This window comes from Toxotes jaculatrix, chromosome 8 (assembly GCF_017976425.1).
Source record: "Toxotes jaculatrix isolate fToxJac2 chromosome 8, fToxJac2.pri, whole genome shotgun sequence".
Lineage (NCBI taxonomy): Eukaryota > Metazoa > Chordata > Actinopteri > Toxotidae > Toxotes > Toxotes jaculatrix.
In genome coordinates this window covers 28,935,959-28,955,134 of record NC_054401.1, presented here as the reverse complement: position 1 = coordinate 28,955,134, position 19,176 = coordinate 28,935,959, and the positions used below count along the sequence as shown (strand labels likewise).

The 19,176-nt window shown below is 44.3% G+C and overlaps 2 protein-coding genes across 8 annotated transcripts; one reads left to right on the top strand and one right to left on the bottom strand.

The window, feature by feature from the left end:
- The first annotated feature begins 557 nt into the window (after positions 1-557).
- cnot10 (CCR4-NOT transcription complex, subunit 10) lies at positions 558-10,917 on the top strand. Of its 4 annotated transcripts, none has more exons than XM_041044829.1 (19): positions 558-748; positions 2,060-2,151; positions 3,827-3,988; positions 4,137-4,287; positions 4,488-4,624; positions 4,836-4,919; positions 5,018-5,101; positions 5,209-5,326; positions 5,558-5,707; positions 6,119-6,321; positions 6,655-6,776; positions 8,320-8,499; positions 8,791-8,871; positions 8,987-9,100; positions 9,215-9,345; positions 9,427-9,459; positions 9,606-9,733; positions 10,163-10,238; positions 10,528-10,917. In XM_041044829.1, exons 1-19 carry the CDS (start codon positions 733-735, stop codon positions 10,668-10,670), a joined length of 2,205 nt encoding a protein of 734 aa, XP_040900763.1. In that variant the 5' UTR covers positions 558-732; the 3' UTR covers positions 10,671-10,917. The 4 variants fall into 4 exon arrangements, with proteins under 4 accessions (XP_040900763.1, XP_040900765.1, XP_040900762.1 ...); XM_041044831.1 differs by having other exon boundaries at positions 4,485-4,624; positions 9,609-9,733; XM_041044828.1 differs by having other exon boundaries at positions 4,485-4,624.
- tcaim (T cell activation inhibitor, mitochondrial) lies at positions 3,529-18,396 on the bottom strand. Of its 4 annotated transcripts, XR_005894410.1 has the most exons (12): positions 18,119-18,312; positions 17,731-17,831; positions 16,467-16,599; positions 16,042-16,192; positions 15,703-15,958; positions 15,480-15,602; positions 15,279-15,376; positions 14,089-14,180; positions 13,769-14,001; positions 13,546-13,677; positions 12,208-13,264; positions 3,529-3,539 (listed from the first exon to the last, which is right to left on the bottom strand). XR_005894410.1 is itself a non-coding variant. In XM_041044834.1 (11 exons), exons 2-11 carry the CDS (start codon positions 17,763-17,765, stop codon positions 13,039-13,041), a joined length of 1,479 nt encoding a protein of 492 aa, XP_040900768.1. In that variant the 5' UTR covers positions 17,766-17,831; positions 18,381-18,396; the 3' UTR covers positions 11,912-13,038. The 4 variants fall into 4 exon arrangements, 3 of the variants coding, with proteins under 3 accessions (XP_040900768.1, XP_040900767.1, XP_040900769.1); XM_041044834.1 differs by lacking the exons at positions 3,529-3,539; positions 18,119-18,312 and adding an exon at positions 18,381-18,396 and having other exon boundaries at positions 11,912-13,264; XM_041044833.1 differs by lacking the exon at positions 3,529-3,539 and having other exon boundaries at positions 11,912-13,264.
- Between the last annotated feature and the right edge of the window lie 780 nt (positions 18,397-19,176).

Here is a 19,176-nt window from a genome sequence, read left to right as displayed (position 1 = left end):
TAGTGTTTGCTGTTTTTTCCTGCAGATTGTAGATTTTGTTTGTGATGTCATATAAGATTTTTTTTTTTTGAAAACTGTCATTACTTGCATGATATTTTGATATCAGTGTTTACACATTCAGTGTGTTGTTAATCAGCGATGAACATTTGCAAATTGGAAATAAACATTAGTTACAAACATCTGTGAGCGTAATTCGGACTGGAGCAGCAGCGTGGACGCTAGGGACAGGGATCAGAGTCCAGGGGCTGATCCTCAGACAGAAAACCACTAGGTTAGATCAGTAAGAATGAGAATTTATCATTGACCCCCAGTGCTGTTTGTTTTTACTTTAAGTGGATGTACTTTGCGCTGAAGGCCTGGCTTAAAAGACAATATGCCTTTATACGAGCTGACAGTAAGTAATGAATCAATAAATGATTTCCATGACTGGATCTGTAGATGTGCTGAAGGAGTTCACGTTCTTCTCGCATCACTAACCATACCTTGTGTTTTCCTGTGGGGGGCAGTGTTGTGTTATCACGCGTTGGCTGAAAATTGTCACCAACCGGCGAAGAAGAAACTGTTTAGAGCGGACCAGACGGACTTCGGCTACAACATCTTCTGTGTCAAACACTGGAATTTAAATATTCGTCTATAATTCTAACGCTTCCTCTGCCGGCCAACGGAAATTAATCGAATCTAATCCTCATTACAACTATAGGGTTTCTAACTGTCCCCGAAAAGGCTCCAGAAATGGCAGAAAATGCAGGTGAGTGTGTTAGCTAACGCTAGCTAGGTAGCTAGCTATGGTCATTTGGGCTTGCTGTATCTCCGTGAACAGATGCGCTGTTTAATACAGTTTGTCAGATGAATTAGTGAAATTGTATGTTGCAGATAATCGGTTATGTGACGCTCGATGGTCAGTTCAATTCAGTTTTATTTATTTAGCGCCAGGTTATAACACACGTTATCTGGAGGCACTTTTCAGGTTAAGGTCAAGATCTCAGAATATTATAGAGAGAACCCCAACAGTTCCCACCGTGATGAGCTCGGTTATGTTGTGCTCTGTAGCCACCGTGGTGACCCCCCTCGCAGCGCCTGTCCCAGTTAACGTTAGCTTAGCCGAGATGCGTCTTGCTTGAAGACACGTTCAGGCGAAAATTCTTTCTGAGACGTTGCCTTGAAGTGTCTTCCCTATCAGCAGAACATCAGATCCAAACATACCCTTACACCTCCGGCCTTAGCGCCATCTTTCGCTGAAAGCACCGAGCAGTAAGAATATTTATCGCTAATCCCATCTGCCAAAAATGAGTACCGAATAGTTAGCGTTAGCGGCGTGAGCCCGCTCTCCGCCGGGGATGTTCGCCTCAGTCAGATTAATAGGTTGAAGTGGATTAAATGAAGAGGGGTTTAGAAATTTTTGTAAAGTTAATGTGATATCTGAATGAGCGTTTTATGTCCGAGGCCAGTCACGTCGTGTACACTCAGCGGTCACTTTATCACAGGTTCACTTGTACACCTGCTTCTTAATGCAAATGTCTAATCAGCCAATCATATGACAGCAAGTCACGGTTTTAAAGCCTGCGGTCATTGTGAAGAGCTTTTCAGTTGTTGTGGAGACTAAACATCAGATTGGAGGGAAAAAATGTGATCTGACTTTGAGCGTGGTGTGATTGTTGCTGACAGACGGTTGTTCAGAGTATCTCATAAACCGCTGATCCGGGATTTTCACCACAACAGTCTGAGAGTTCTGTGGATAAGAACACCTTGAGAGAGGTCAGAGGAGTATGAGCAGGCTGGTTCAAGCTTACAGATTGGAGACAGTGCCTCAGCCTCAGAACAGAGATCTGAGGCTACAGCTGGCACAGGCTCACCAAAACTGGGCAGTTGTTGACAGTAAGTTCAATTAACTTCATTGGCCTCCCCAGTATTAGAAAAACGTATCTAATAAAGTGGCTTCTGAGTGTAGCTGAGACGTCATAGTCTGTTAACAATTCTTATTGCCATTGCACTCTTAGCCTTAGTTGAAGACCTATGTTATGTAAATTTGACTTTTTTCTCTCTTTTTCATTTTGATCAGAACAAAACGAGTCCAAGCATGACAGCTCATCATCGCCTGGAATGACAGACCAAGAGAAAGAAATGGCAGCCAATGCATATGAAGCGTTTCTGGTAAATCATCTCCTTCCTTTCCTAACAGGCTCAGTCTGGAAACATTTGGCTGTTCTTTGCCGTGCTTGACACTCATCAAAGCTACTAGGTCCAGTGTCTGAGCTTAAGCTAGGCTCAGCTGCTGTAGATGCAAAACTTAGAGAAAGACAGCTTTCCGATTGAACTTTATAGAGAGAGGGTCACTCCAGCCACCATTTAAAAACTACATACTGTACACACATCATGGAAACAGTAAAAGCCATATATATATATATATAAGCTCATTGCTTTTCTGAATGATGATAAATTCAGCATAAAACCATCAATCAGAAATTTTACATGTGAGGACACATTACACTTTATAATGATCTTTCCTTTCATCCAGCCTCTCTTTCTCTGCACTTTCACTATTCAGGCTTTTGTCATGCATATGTGGACTTGTAAAAAAAAAAAACATATTAGAAACCTGATAGACATGGCTTGAAAATCGGCGTCCTCTATCAGGGAAAATCAGGTTTTCCTAGTCAAATTTAAGGCGTGTCAGGTATAGAAGCTATAGTTGTTGTCAATATTGCAAATTTTCTTTTGCTATGGAAATAAGTATTGGCTCATACTCACATTGCCAGAGACCCAGTATTAAAGCATGTGGATCAGAATCAGGCCCAAAAAATCTTGCCTGGGGGATCCCTAATCCAAAATTGTGCTGCTTTTGACTGTTTCTGTAGTGTATTCGTGGATAGGAGTTTTGCAATATGAATAAAATCCTCTTTCACAGCAAATGTAGTTTTAAATGTTGAAAAGCTTTTTATGGATTAAATAACCACATGGGAATTCCTGTTTTTGGCTGATGCACCAATATACCTTATCACCATATATCTGATTAATCAAAGTACCTGCAAAGTCCTGCTTATTAATTTACATCATTGCCCACAATGGCTTAATACACCCAGAGATATTGAGGTGCGAGCTACTATAGTATAACAGTATGACAAAATCTGTAACGGTTGTCTCAGTTACATCTTCTAATAGCATGTAGATTGTCATAACACCCGTCTCTGTCAGTGGAATATGACTGAAGTAGAGGCAGGATGAAACTAAATTAGAAAAAGTGTTTGTTTTTTTTTCTGGCTCAGTATGAGGTAATGGTGGTACCACAACTGTGACATACTGATGGCTTTTACACAGTAAAAGTCAACAGATCCCATGATATATTGGCTTTTACACAATAAAAGTCAACAGATCCCATGATATATCTTTTTCCTCTGAGCCATAGAGCTCCATTGTTTCCAAAAACCATTAAAAACACATTAGTGAGCAGTGCTGTTACAGTGAGTGATATGTTCATTCATTACCATGAACACTCACACTCTGTAGTTTATTTTTGACTCAGTCCCACACACACTGTCCTGCTGCGCTAGAGCACCAAATGTAGATTTATGCACCGCTGAAGATAGTCCCTAATAAGTGCACTGTTTCCTGTTGTGTTAGGTTAGATTTTTTATAAACAACAGTGACCAGCAGTTTTAGTAATCTACTGAGCCTTTAAACATAATAATAATTACAAATATATTAGTTTTTAAAACATTATGTCCTCAGTAGTAATTTGTCAACCTTAGTGCTAAAAGAAATTCTGATGTTGCAAATCAAAGATTGCACATTGCAAATTTGATGAAACAGGCTGCTGTGTTCCTCACAGGCTGGGAAGTATGAGGAGTCCCTCAAACACCTTGAAGCCCTGCAGGAGCTCAACAAAGAGGACTACAAGATCGCCATGAATAAAGCTGTCGTCGAGTTTTACAAAAGTGGTCAGACTACCACAGGGACTCTGAAGCAGACCCTCATGGCAATGAAGAACCAGGTAACTGCTGAAATGTGGGTCATGTTTTTCTCGTGCTTTCAGTTCATGTTGAATTAGATTTTAGTAAAAGTTCGAGACAGACACGCGGCGGACTTTGCGTCTTCATGATATCCTGGATTCGATCCAACATTCTGTCTTTTTCTTACAGGTTCACACATCAGCAGAGGATGTTGATGGGTTGGACGACGTTGAAAACAGTTTGCTGTACTATAACCAAGCCATCATCCACTATCACATGCGACAGTACTCTGAAGCCATCTCCATAGGAGAGAAGCTGTACCAGTTTCTGGAACCATTTGGTATGTTGTGGTACTTTACATTGGTTTACTGACGTCTGCTGCTGGTCTGACGGATTAGATAATCATTTAGTTGATCAACAGACTTGTTTGATTCATGATACTTTTAGACCACTGTATTCCAGACAATCCTGATATATCATAATGGTCCATGTGTCAGTCTTGAGTTTGGCATGCAGTCATTGTGTTATTTGTCCTAGAAGAGAAGTTTGCTCAGGCTGTGTGCTTCCTGCTGGTGGATCTGTACCTGCTCACCTTCCAGCCAGAGACGGCCCTCCATCTCCTGGCTGTACTGGATAAACTCTCTGTACAAGGAAGCAGCAAGAACGGCAAAGGAGAGGTACCCCACCACCCTACAATCCTGACACAGTGTTACACAATCTGCTCGTATTTTCAAATGGTTTATGATACATTTTACTTAACAGTCTTGTTGCAGTCAATCACTAACGAAGTAGAAAAATAAAGACAAACCTTTTCTATCAAGAAGTAAGTTGAACCAGGCCGATTTAAAACCGTGCAGTTAACTGTTCGGGGGCTGTGCTTGATTGCAGAACAACAGTGCAAACAAAGATGGAGCAAACCAGAAAGCAGAGTTCGCAGCCTCGATCGAGGCAGCCAAATCAAAGATGCACCAGGTGAGAGCTGTGTTCATCGTAGATTTTAACATCCATTGTTCTTCTCTGTGTGAGTCTCCACCTTGTTTATCTGTGACTAACCGTCATTTCTTTTACAGTACAAAGTGAGAGCATACATTCAGATGAAATCCTCCAAGGCCTGTAAAAGGGAGATCAAATCCGTGATGAACACAGCAGGGAACGTGAGTCATCACATCGTTCAGTGTGACGTTACATGCATATGCCGTCAGTGTGCTTGGTAATCATCTTGGTGCTCTGACTGACCTCTGTCCCCTGTCCCTTCCATCAGTCTGCACCCTCACTCTTCCTCAAGAGTAATTTTGAGTACCTGAGAGGAAACTACCGGAAAGCAGTGAAGCTGTTGAACAGCTCCAACATTGCAGAGCATCCTGGACCCATCAAGACAGGTGACAGCTACTGTACCTCTCAGGACTGATGGCTTCCTCTGAAAAGCCTGCTGTCAAAAAGCCTTACAGATAGATCTGGCTCTGTATGATAAAGTATCATTATTGGCTGAATACTGTTTCTAAGAATTGTCTTTATTGGAGATATAACTACCTTAAAGTAGTGACATTTGATATTATATTTGCATGTACTAGGTGATGGACTGTGCATGTTTCCTGACTTGTCTCCTTCAGGTGAATGTGTTCGATGTATGTTCTGGAACAATCTGGGCTGCATTCACTTTGCAATGGGGAAACATAACCTCGGCATTTTCTACTTCAAGAAGGCACTTCAGGAGAACGACCACACCTGCGCACAGCTAGGAGATGGCAACAACGGCCAATGTGGGTCACAGCAAGCACTGTCTCCTGACTGAATCTCCTGTCACGTGATACTCCATCTAATTCATGTTATCAAGTACTTAGCTGTATTCGTGTCAGATTAACTGTTTTAATATCCTCTACTCCCAGCATCACTGTGTCCTTACTGACTCTGTGTGTCTGTTACTCACTGTCAGCATTTTGACTGGAACGTTAGGTTCCATGCAAACAGCTGACAGGAAGGTCTGTGGATTATCTAGAGTAGCAGGGAAAAGGTGTTCCTGTTTCAATCACCTATATTGTTATCAGTCCAAAGTCCACACCCATGCTGTCCTATTTTTTTGTCTCACTTTGAACTAACAGGAAGATTTATTATTAACATGTGGCTCTCGAATTGTAATGTGTCTTCCTTTTGTTCTTACTTTCATTCTCCAGCTAAGAAGTTCACGGGTATCCCCATGTGTGCTCTACTAGCTAACAAGCGCTATGAGCTGCTGTATAACTGTGGTATTCAGCTGCTGCACATCGGCAGGCCTCTGGCAGCGTTTGAGTGTCTGATGGAGGCGGTGCAGGTTTACCACTCCAACCCTCGACTGTGGTTACGGCTCGCAGAGTGCTGCATCTCTGCTAACAAAGGGGTATGACTTAACCCTCCTGATCCTGACGCTTAGCTTTGCTTCATGGTTGAGTATTTTTTTTGAGTGTCTTGCCTTACTGAATTTAATTTTTAGCTTAATTTAGAGGTAACTTGTTACTATCTGTTTTTAAAGAAGACATTACAATCCCTAATTGGATTTTTTTTCAAACTGGATGATGTTCTGGATCAAGAAACACTAAGAAAATGTTTTGTCATTCTCATTTAAAGTGGAATGAATCTAATGATAATGTGATCTTATGATACCTTCCTGTACACTTCTGAATGGCTTAAAGGTGAACAGAAAGTAATTTCATGTCTGTGTTTATGTTTCCAGGGCTCAGAGCAGGAGAGCAAAGGTTTACCTTGTAAAAAAGGTATAGTTCAATCTGTTGTCGGGCAGGGCTACCATCGCAAGATCGTTCTGGCATCCCAGTCTACCCAGAATACTATCTACAGGTCAGTGTCGATTCCAACAAGTCCATCCTCCAGCCCTGAATTCCACAAGTCAAACGACTGATATGAGATATTTACCTTACATTTCTGCATGTCAGTGTGTGGCACTGTAACTGAAGGGTGCTGCTAATCTTGCTTTTCTCCTCAAAGGAATAGTTCAACATTTGCCCTCATGCCAAGAGTGAGATGAATACCAATGTCATGTCTGTGCATTGACTTGAAGCTTACACCTGGGTCTGTTAGCCTAGCTTAGCATAAAGGATGTTGGAAGTTGGGGTAAGCAGCTAGCCTGGCACTTTAACTATACAGAAGCCCAGCCCTTTATTAGGAACATCTGTACACCTGCTTATTCATGTAATTATCCAGCCAGCCAATCAGGTGGCAGCAGTTCAGTGCATAAAATCCTGCTGATACAGGTCAGGAGCTTTAGTTAATGTTTACATCAAAGACGGGCTGGTCTTAGTTTTTCTGAAACTGCTGATGTCCTGGGATTTTCACACACATAGTAGTGGCACAGGTAGATGGAACACCTGCAGAGCATCCCTGCTTGTCACACCTCTGACAGTGGCCACCAGGCTACCAGGTCACCAGCTGGAAGCCCGCCTGTCATTGATGTTTCAGAACATCTCCAGGTGGCGGGGCAGTGGCAGGGACCCCTCTCTCCCACCCCGTAGCTGACCCTAGGATCTGACCCTTTGCTCCTCCATGTGGCGTCGCTTCTTCTCACCTAGAGGCAGAAGAATCCTTTCTCCGCCGTCTTTAGCTTGGCCCCTGACACTCCTACACTTTAGCCGATTTCCACAGGGAACGCGGAAGACCTCTGTTGTGGTGATATCAGTGGGGAACTGGAGAACTGTCATGCTCCAGCTGCTGCCAGGTGTTAGGACTGGTGACTGGTGATCTGTTTGCTTTGGGTCTGCAGGCCTCCAGTGTTGAAGGCTGGGGTTCGGAGCATTGCAGAGGGCAGAGTTTTTCTGGGGGTGCTGTACCAACAACACAGACTGCTAAGATGTTGACTCTGTCATAACCTCCTTCACTTTTTAGAGCGCGTCCTTCATTATGGCTCCCTCAGAGATGGCCATCTCTTTCCTTTCCTTTATTTTCTTGTGGCTTCAGACCACTACATAGGAGCCCTCCCTCCACCCAAGACCAGTTCTACCTCTTTGTGTCCTGCCAGCCACTTTTCAGTATTCCAGCCTGCTAATGGCTTGGTCAGCTTTCCATTTGTGGCCTGTTTTAACATGGGCTTAATGGCTACTTCCAGCAGGATAATGCTCCATGTCACAAAGCTTATCTTCTGGACCTGCATCCAGTAGAACACCTTTGGGAGGTTGGCAGCATGAATGATGTGATCAATCATGTCGGCATGTCTGCACCATCTTTATCATGCAAATATTGTACATAATTTTATACATTTCCAAAGTGTAACTGTATGATGTCTGACATTTATAACACATCTTTTTGGTAGTTAATTGTGTTTAAATCAGTGTGTTGTTCTTTTTGAATAGAATCAGTCCCAACTGTGTGTGTTTATGTGTTTGTACAGTGAGGGTCAGTCAGCTGCTATCCCAGTAGCCAGTATGGAGTTTGCAGCCATCTGCCTGAGGAACGCTCTGCTGCTGCTGCCTGAACACCAGCAACAGGAGAGCAAGACAGAGAACGGCTCCAAGAGCTTCAGTCAGTCAGGAAGCACGGAGAGTGGCAGCGAGAACAGTGATGCCTGCAGGTATACAATATACAGTACACACACACACATGCACACAAACAGCACATGCTCCTGTGTTTCCACATCAATCATTACTGGGAATACAAGTTAAAGATGCTGCATGTTAGTGTGCAGATATGGCTGAACATCCCACATGCATGCATGCTGTCAGAACAGCTTACACCTGATCAGCTCTTCACTGTCAAGGGGCATCTGTGGTTAGGGGTCAAGAAGCCCTAACCACAGATGCCCACATTTGCAGTGTAGAGTTGGACGTGTGTTCTGATGAATGCTGTCGGGTGTGTTTTGCAGTGGGAAAGGTCAGGAGGCTGATAAGTTCCTGTCTGCAGCTCCATCATCGCCTCTCAGAAAACAGGAAGTAGAAAATCTCAGGTAATGAGGCTTCTCATCTCTTCTCATCATTTTCCCATTATTCAGGAACATTGAACAACCTGTAGAACCCAGAGGGGTGAATAGTAACAAGTAACGTCAACTGTGTAATGTGTAGGTGCTCCATCCTGGCCTGTAGCGCCTATGTGGCGTTAGCACTGGGAGACAACCTCATGGCTTTAAACCACGCTGAGAAACTGCTCCATCAAACCAAGGTGTCTGGATCCCTGAAGTAAGTGCTGCACCTGCTGCTTCACCCGCTCCGTTTCTCTGCTGCAGCCGCTGATGACCACTCTGATCACTAAACGGTCTGCTACGTCTTCCTCCTCCTCTGCCGCGTCTTCAGGTTCCTCGGTCACCTCTACGCCGCTGAAGCCCTCATCTCATTGGACAGGATCTCTGACGCCATCGCTCATCTCAACCCAGACAATGTCAGCGATGTGTCAATGGGAGTGCTGAGCAGCGAACAAGACCAAGGTCTGTGGGTTTTACGCATTACTCAACAAAACGTACAAAGTAGAGTTGTTTCCTTAAAGTTTGCTTTGTTTTTGTCCACAGGGTCTGATAAAGGAGACGAGCCCGTCGAGTCCTGTGAGTCTACTTTAAACCTTAATACAGGATCTTTACTTGAAACAATCCCAGATCTGTGATGTACAGTAGTTTCAAAAATGAGATCAGAGCATCAAACCAGGACTGAAGAATAAGTAAGCAAGACTTCCCTTCATGTGTGTGTGCAGCAGGGAAGCAGACCCCCCTGTGTTACCCCAGCAGTGTGACATCAGCTCGGGCCATGATGCTCTTCAACCTGGGCAGCGCCTACTGCTTGAGGAGCGAGTACGACAAGGCCCGCAAGTGCCTGCATCAGGTAACCATGGCAACAGCGAGCAGCGACTCGAGCCGTGTCCTGGAAATGTGTGAAGTTCTCTGTTTTTCTTAGATACATAAATTTTAGGTCATGTTTGGATGGAACATGAGTGAAGTGAACAGTCAGCAGCAGCTGCAACACACACCTCATGAGGGCAGTAAGGGATCTGAACACACTGACATGACGCACACATATTTACATTCAGTCCATAATTCACCACCTGCCTTATAACATAGACTGTGGAGCTGTGGGCTCGTTCTGCTGTTTAGTTCACAAGCTTCAAAGCCCAGGAGAAAGCTCTTTGCTGCCATGACAACTTTACAGTGATGTATGCAGACAACAAAGGTGCTCTCGAGCATCAAGATTTTTTGCTCACAGTGAAGTAATAATTCAGAGCTCCTCCTGTTGTGACCTGTGTCTCTTTATTAGGCTGCATCTATGGTGAACACCAAGGAGATTCCACCTGAAGCTATCCTGCTGGGAGTCTACTTAGAGCTACAGAACGGTGAGAGCTCCATGAGACACTCGCTCACAGATTTGGGGCAGTGTTGCTGTAACGTTCCTGTAGCGGAGTGATATGTCCTGTCTCCAGCAGATCACATTGTGGCAGTTTCAGGAGTCTCCTTAGTATCATATCAATAATTTTAATTTAGTACGTTTATAGTTTTGAATCGGGACCTTCAGTACTGCTGATCTGAGTGATGGTTGTGCTTTTAATCCTTTTCAGTTGTTGGGTGTGTGTGAGTGAGGGGGTGAGGAAATAATCCCCTGATGTGTGTGTGGTGTGTCCACAGGAAACACCCAGCTGGCCCTGCAGATCATCAAACGAAACCAGCTGCTGCCCACAGCAGTCCAGAGGGTCTCGCCAGACTCCCGCAAGAAACCCGTCCAGCCCTTCCAGCTGCCCTCATCCTTCACACAAGTTCAGCGCAAATGAGCCTCCACAGCTCCCCTCCAACCCACCCACCCACACCACCCCCTCCGAGGAGCCTTGATATTTATAAAGCTGCTGCTTCCTCTCAGCATCAGGAGCCATATGAAGTGCGGGTGTGGCTGCTGACTGACGAGTGAAGACCTTCAGCTGCAGCAGTGTCCATGGACTGAGACCAGCTGACTTTTTATTTACATTTGACTGAGAAATCTGTTTGTTCTCTGAACAATGAAAATAAATTTTATTTACTGTATGTGGTGACTCTTCAATACCTGTATTTTAGTCAGCATACAGATACAAAACAGTAATTAAGACAAAGGGCTTACAAGCAAAACATCACAATAAATCATAACATTTCAATTTATAATCATTATCATTTCTGTCAGGATAATGCTACAGTTTAATTTCTTTCCAGGGAAACTTTGAAATGGAAATGATACAGAAAAGGTAACACTGCAACTTCAAGTCAGGGCTCTGAAAATACACTTTAACTAATAGTTTCTACCTTTACTGCAGCTGCACTGTTGATAAGTGAGACTTTAAACATAACTTAAAACACATTTAACTGTATAAGTTCATACATTTTACTGTTTGATGTATCATCATAATATCACTTATCCTTCCTTTCATATGTCTGTCTGTCCATCTGTCTGCCACTCTGGTACTCATTGAAATATTGTGTGATATTATCTGATTGTAAATATTATGTGTGGGCCCCACCTGCACAAATCTTAGACTCTATAAAAATCATAGACTGTATAAAAATGGCTGTAGACTTAGGCTGTAGGCTGTAGAGGTCTGAATCACAAGATTGAAAATGGCCAATGCAGAGGTGTCTTAAAGTGTAATACCACAGAGGGCCACCAGGGACTGGTAAATTCACACCTTCTGATCAGGCTGGATGTCCATCTGAAAATAATTCCATAATTCATTAGAAATTAAAGAGAGGTATGTTTGATGTGGACTGACAGGTCATTTGGACGAGGCAGTTCAGGGGGATCATTCAGCCCAGTAAGGTCTGTAGCACCTCAAGCCACACCCACCTCATGCCGTGCCCATGATGGTGCGTCAGCATCACCACCAAATTGGTATTGAAGGATTTCTGGTACAAATCCAAGAACTGAGGTTTCTTTACAACATACAACTATTTAATGTTGAGGAGGCAGAAGTTTTCACACACACACCCACACACAGCTGTTCTGGTTAGGAAGAAAAAAAACACAAGACCTTAAAGCATTACATTTTATTACAATATAAGTTATAACCTTTATTTCGTACCTTTTTTGTACCTCAATCAAAATGTAATAACATGTTACATTAAAAAAGTTGTTCCATTATTCAATCACCGTTCTTCCATTATGGACAGATGATTACATGTTTCTAGCAGTGTTTCTATAAGGTGTTACTGAGAGCTGTGTGAGAATCAGGGAGCGTATGTGATCAACTATTCCTTCACAGTCCCATGGACTCCAGCTCTGGACTCAAGACTGTGCACCAGCATCTGAAATGTGTGAAAAAAAAGTGAAGCAACCCTTCATCACACACAGTCTCTGTTTCAGAGTAGGATCTGGGGACGCTGGCACTCTGGAAGCTGTGGCCGCAGTGATTGGTCAGGTGTGTGGAGGGGGGCGGAAGACGCCTCGGTTTGAGCTGCTTTCCTCTGATTCCACTCCACGAATGAGTTTATTTTAAGGAAACTTTTCTGGTGTCAGTCTGTGAATCAGAATCCTAACAGGTTAGAACCCAGGGTAGTAAATGTGGTGGTTCAGTAAGTATTTTAGTTGACACTGAGCTCACAGACTGTACCTTTAACACAATGAACACAACCATTGTTTAACTCTTTCTCAGTGCACTTCACTCAGCAACAGTAAATACAGTAAATAGTGACGGTCACACGATAAGCTTTCAACCCTCATCACCTGAACCCTGAACCTCTGTCACTGGTTCCCAGTCAGGCACTGCCCCCGTCCCTTATCATCCTTCTATTACTGATTCCTGAAGAGGTCAAATTTTCTGTTTTAGGACAGAAGCAAACATTTGTAGCTGAAATGCTTTTTGCTCTTCTTCCCTTTCTTTTGAAATATTTAGTGAATTGCCCCGACACCCCACACCCACCCAGGATGGGACGCACTGGCCTCTAATGACCATCCAGTTCTTCCTCTATTTGGCTTTTTTTTGAGCAGGAGGATAAAGTGCATCTTACTGGATGAGTCCAAACTGGTCAGCCTTAATAAAACCCCTAAACAAAGTTTTCCCTTGAGAACCAGCAGAAATCTGTAGTGACCTCTGACCCCTGACAAACATCCTGTTAGAGACGTCTATTTTCTGCTTCAACAACATTAAACCGGCTAAAAACATCGGACTTTCTCTAAGTTCAGCTCTTCCAGTCCCAGGGGAGACACAGGTCCCCGTCCTGCATGACGGAGTAGAAGTGAGAGACGCAGACGTGGAGGCCCTGCATGAGGGGGGAGCGCTGCTCCAGCAGCCGTTTGCAGCACAGGATCATCTGACTGGAGCTGACACTTGGCTCCTTGGACAGACTCCTCAGGGACAGACTCTGGAGACACTGCTTCACCACAGCCTCCTCCTCCGCCTGCAGCCTGGACACACACAGACAAGTAAGGGTCAGGAACAAATGCATGTGCTTCTGTTCATACAACAATCAGGGATCTGCATTAGGAAACATGGGTTTGAGGCTGTTACTGTTTTTGTCCTTGTCCCTTTCAGGGCTCTGTAAAAAAAACACAAGGATCCTGGGTAATACAAGCCCACTGAGAACAGTGTTTAGAGTGCAGGTTCCCAGGTGTGGGGTCAGGACCTCCCATGGGGTCACATGCTATGCAGACAAGTCACAGGAGGTTTCCAAGCCTCTAAGACTCACTGGTTTTTGCGTTGGGTGCGCTGTCTGGCCTCGGGGGCGTGGCTTTGGAGGAAGACTTGCAGCTTGGGGGGGTCACAGTTGGTGGGGATGATGAAGTGTCCCATCTCATGAAGACTGGGGTTAGAGCGGTCACTGCGATTGACACCAACAACAAGTTAGGTCTTACAGGAAGTACACAGCAGGCATAGTCACGTATTTGAGGTGCTCAGATGTGACAGCTTACTTCTCCAACAACATGGTGAGGCCCTGCAGGCTGCGGGGGTGCAGGCGAAGGCGTCGGGACATCAGGGTCTTATGGAAGGTGCTGAGGGTGCTGTAGTGCTCGGCCATGGGCTGAACTAGTCCCAGCCTCTCCAGGTGGACCACCTGAGTGCCTCCCAGCAGGAGGCTGATCCTCTCCTTCAGCCAGTCTGTCTGCTGCTGCAGGCTGCGATAGCTGGGCAGCTGTTGAAACAGCTGGAGACACGGGCAGAGGAGGGGGTCAGAAAACAAAGAGGAAACACACAGGCCCACTATGTGACAGGAGCTCTGGAAGCACATTACTTTAATCCACTGATGATGAACGTCCATGGTTCCCAGCATTACATGTCCTGAGGCGTTCATCCCTGACTGGTCAGCAAACACAACGGTGTGTCCTGCAGAGAAAGTGGGGCAACAGATTAAAGGGGCAGTTCACCAGTTTTACGCTTAAGTCTTCTGAAGCCTGTTTTACTGGTCTAAGGCAGCACACAGTCATAGAAAGAGAACCAATCCACAGTACTCTGACCTCCCAGTCTGCCTGAGCTGACAGGGACATGTCTCATTGAGCTTATTTCATGTCTCCTGAGGTGGTCTGCTGTCATTAGGGACGCCTCAGTTCCCCTGTTTGTGTTGGGAGGAGTGAGGAGGCTTCGCAGAGGAAGCTTGAAGGGTAAGAGGCTTTTGTGGCAGTTGTTTTCCTCCACCGACCTCTGAGGGTGGAGTTTACACCTGTGCCCGTCCAGACTCATATAATATATGCAGAGAAGACTTTGGAGGAATTTAATAAAAGTGTATTTTGTCATTATTAGCATGTGAATTCTTGTGTTATGGCCAAAAAAATGTGTTTCTGATATCTCATTCACAAGAAAAGGACATACAGACAGACGGACAGACGGACAGATGACAGAAAAAAATAATGCCAGCCATGACTGTCACCAGTTTTGGCACTTATGTTCATTTGTTCACTCAAGGATGAACTGAAAAGAATTTGGTGGTCAAAGGTCAAAGGTTAAAGTCCCTGTCACCTCACAAAACACTCAAAAATTCATAACATAAATTATGACAAAATTTCACACAAATTTCTAATAGGATAAAATGATGACATTTTATATCCAAAGGGTCAAAGGTCAACTTTAGGGTGACGACATAATTTCAGAAAATAAATGGTGACCCTCAAAGTCTTCACTACATTTATTATAGATGTCTGGACAGATGTGGACGCATCCCATGTTTTCCTGCATACAGATTCCTAAACGAGTGTCCTGTTTGTCCACTCAAATCTGATTCAGCTGTCCTGCGTGTCAAAACACAAGGAAAGGATGCAAACGAAGAAAACAAGGAGATAATTCAGACAAACCCCAGGAGATCCCACTGAAACAAGAATCCTTCAGCTGTAAGGCCTTCAAATGAAGGAGAGAGCTCCGTGCTGTGGTCAGACAGACAGACAGAGGGAGATTACAGACAACTGTGCTCTCCTCACCGGGACTCTGTACCTTGTAGGTTGATCAGGGCCTCTGGGCTCTGCTGAGACAGTCTGCTCAGACTCTGTAGCTGACAGCACCTGTGGGCCACTCCCCAGCTGCGCTGCCACCTGCACCACACATCACCATGTTAATACGTGCACCGCTTCGTACTGGTTCAAACACAGCCTTGAATTAAAGCTCAACAGTCCCTGTATGCATACAGTAGAGTACCTGATATCAGCCAGATCAAATTTGTGACACAATTCCTTCTTCAGTCTGTTCAACTCTTCTCTCCGAGGAAGACTAGCATTGTGCTTCTTTGTCGCCTCAGGCTCATTGTTTCTCAACCACAAGCTGACAAAGAAAAGGAAACAAAGCTCTGCATCAGGTACTGAACGTACATCAGCTGTTAACTGTGAGCTGAGACACACAGCCAAAGTCCAGTCTTTCTAACCTGAGAGTGGGCTCCACTCTCCTGGCCTGCTGCAGCTCTTGCTCGGGGTCTCTGAAGCCAGTGAAGGTGTAGTAGCTTTTATCCCATTTGATAGGTCTGTAGAAAGGCACAGCTGCCTCAGGTGTACTTTTGGATTTCTCTGCACTTTCATTCAGTCCCTTCATGTGCTCCACAGGCAGGCTGCAGGACTTTAAGACATTCATCACTGTGCTCAAGACATCGTTTGTGTGCAGGGTGAAACTCACTGACCGGAACCCTGAGGACCAGGCGGGAGAGTTTAGATTTCTAAACACAAAACTTAAAAAAAACAAGGCGAGCACCATTAATGGAAAACCGTACCTGAGGTGAGGAGATCTGGCTGCATATCGCTGCTGTCCTTTGTGTCCCTGACATAAAAGGTGAGCTTCATTGGCTGAACTGAGCGTGAGCCTGGCTTCTGCAGGTTTTCCAAATAGCCGTTTAATCTCTTTAATGAATTCTCATTCACTTCCTGTAACACACACCACTACATGTTACACAGTGAGCTGAAGCTGCCTCTTCCACAAACTCTGTCTGTCATGATGATACTGCGGTTGTGCCACTGTCTTTGTGGGTGTGGGTCTGGTTCTACACACACACAGAACTACAGCATCACCTTAGAACACTTCATGTCAATCTCTACCGATCAGTTAATAGTAACAGTGTAAGTAATACAGATTTGTTTGATTAATAATATTTATTAACCTTTATGAACCACTAACCCTTCCATGACATAAGAGACCTACCCGCTCTCTGGGATGCTGACCAAAGAAGTCAGGATGGACCGCAAAATAAAACGGTCTGAGTGCATTGACAGCATCTGCCCCTGACAGAGCCCTCTGTTGGGCTAAATGTGTGACCACATGTTTCCTCTTTAGCCTGCAGAGGAAAAGATATGGAGGTTAACTACGTTTATACTGCCATCCCATTCACAGTGGAGAAGACAAAGATGAAGTATCAGTGCTTTAAAGTTCATGCTCTGCCTTGTTCCTCTAACGTTCCTCCAATGTTGGCTTATTGAACTGTAGTCAGGCGTGCTCAGGGGTATTGTCACACAACCTGTTGCTTGTTTTTCTTCCGGTTTTCACTTTATAAAACCTGCAAAAGCTTACGGAAAAATGTGAGACCAATGTGTGATTGTACAACAATTTAAAATCTGAGGGGGTTTCAGTTTCTAACAGTTAGAGAGTGAAAAGCTGTGGAGATGCTGTAAACTACAAATGTTTGGCATCTTTATTTGATAAATGACCTCCTGATACATTACTACAGATACAGTATATGATTTTATATGACTTTATTAAGTGGTCCTAGCAGAACTGGCTCCAGCTCAATGCAAACTAAACAGACCAAGGAGCTGGTGATGGATTGTCTTGGGACAAACATCTCCTGATCACACCAGTGGACATCTAAGTTTTGAAGGCTGTTCAGTCACACAAGTACCAGTGTGTTTACCTCAGCAGCAAATGGGAGTGCACTGACAACACAGATGCTCTGTACTAAAGTGAACTCTAGCTGAGGAGACTGAGGTCCTTTAGAGTCTCCATGCATCAGATAAAGCTCAAACCACAGCCTCAACAGACCCTATTAGTAACTTCATAACAATAATGAATTTAGTGTTTTGATGCTTTTTGCAGTTACTAATTATGCATTGTGCTCACAGTATTTTTTTCAATGTTAGGTTTTATATTGTATATTATAAAGGTCATGCTCATAGTATTCTTGTTTTTTTTAAAGTTATCCATCTTCAATGTGTTCCTGTTACACACATGGTGACATTTTGTCATTGAGGTTGTTTCATCAAAGAGGAGCTCAGTTAGTGTGTCTGTCCATCACTGTACAGCTAACACTGGACGGAGAGCCATGACCTTTGGTACAGACACTGAAAATCCCAATGACTTGGCTTTTCATCTCACATCCTCATGTCAGCCTGAGCTTAAAGCTGAAGCTGACACAGATACAGATGCTACCATGCTCACAGCTCCACCACACAACACGTCAAAGCAGGGTTACCTGACGATGCATCGCAGGAGGCAGCTGACAGACATTGCTTTTGCTGCTTGTCAACAGATGAGAATTAAATCATGGCCTCTGCAGCCAGTCCACCAGCAGCCCTGGTATCAAAGAAAGTTATAAGATTTCACCATAGCGTCACTCAGCGTCTGCACAGCTTTCAGGTCCATTACTAATTCAAGCCAAAAAATCAGGCAACCAGGAGGAAAAAACTAACTTAGCAAATCCATGATCAAGGTGATAAATACACCTTGATAAACACACGGATTAAGCAGCTTAGCCTGCTTTGTTTTTAGCTGCTCTGTTAGCTAGCTCTGCGTGCTGCGTACAGCCTCCTTACATGACACGACGTCAGTCAGTCTCCACAAAACAACCACAGTTTACTAACCAAAGGTTAACACGGAACCTCCCACAGAGGTTGGTGTGTCTGCGCCGGGAAATTCAGGTTAGTGCTTCAGCGCTGTGTCCTACGTGACTTCTACTTAACGCCAGCAACAAAACATGGCTCCACTCAGCTACTCTAGCTGGTATACGAGCTGTCAGCAGTGTGGGGGCTTTGGCTGTCGGCTGTTTCTGTCTACAGCTGTTTACCCAACAGCTCCGTGTAACTTTGTGGTTTTTAAACTGGTGAAGTAGCACTTTGCCCTCACCGTGGCGCCGCTAGGTTAGCTGCTTCTTCTTCTTCTGTTGGCAGACGCTCCATAGGCGTGTTGCTGCCCTCCACAGGTCATTGGTAGAATTACATGGACTGTTAAATCCTCGTGTAGAGTCCAGGTGGAAGGAGAAAATTAATGAGTTTGACGCGTGTTTCAGTTTGGCTGAATTGATGGTAAGGGGCGCAAATTTTGGCTAACACAAAAACAAGCTTAAAACAAAACGTACAACTCACTCACTCGTACCCAACTCCTCAAAGCAAGCAACTTTGTTTCACAGACACACCAGCTCAAACTATTCCGTCAGAGAGGGATATTATTTAAATACAGTGATAACAGTGCAGAAGACGTTCATGGTGTTACACTCAGCTGACAGAAATAGTTGTATCAGGAATGAAAAGAGCTGGAGAGAAAAGCTCAAACCCTGGCTGCTTTCTTACCTCTACACAGCTGACCAATCATAGCCTGAGATGAGTTTGAATGTTGTGGATCATCTGTTTTGGAAAGTAGTGGAAATCAGTAGTTATGTGTGGGGCCATTGTTGTCGAAAAACTCCAAATCTGTATTCAGATTTCAGATTTGCATACATGAATGCACTAAAAATGCCTATGGTGACCTGTCTGTGTGTCTCGGGAGATATAAAGCATACATACCAGTGGCAGCAGCCAGTGATTTTAAGTGTGACATGGCTGGGCTGTGTGGTGGTTGTGGCTGCATTTGTGCCAGTGCCAGGCAAGACTACAACGGAATCTTTCTAGGTTGCATTACTAATTTCTTGTACTTAAGGGTAATG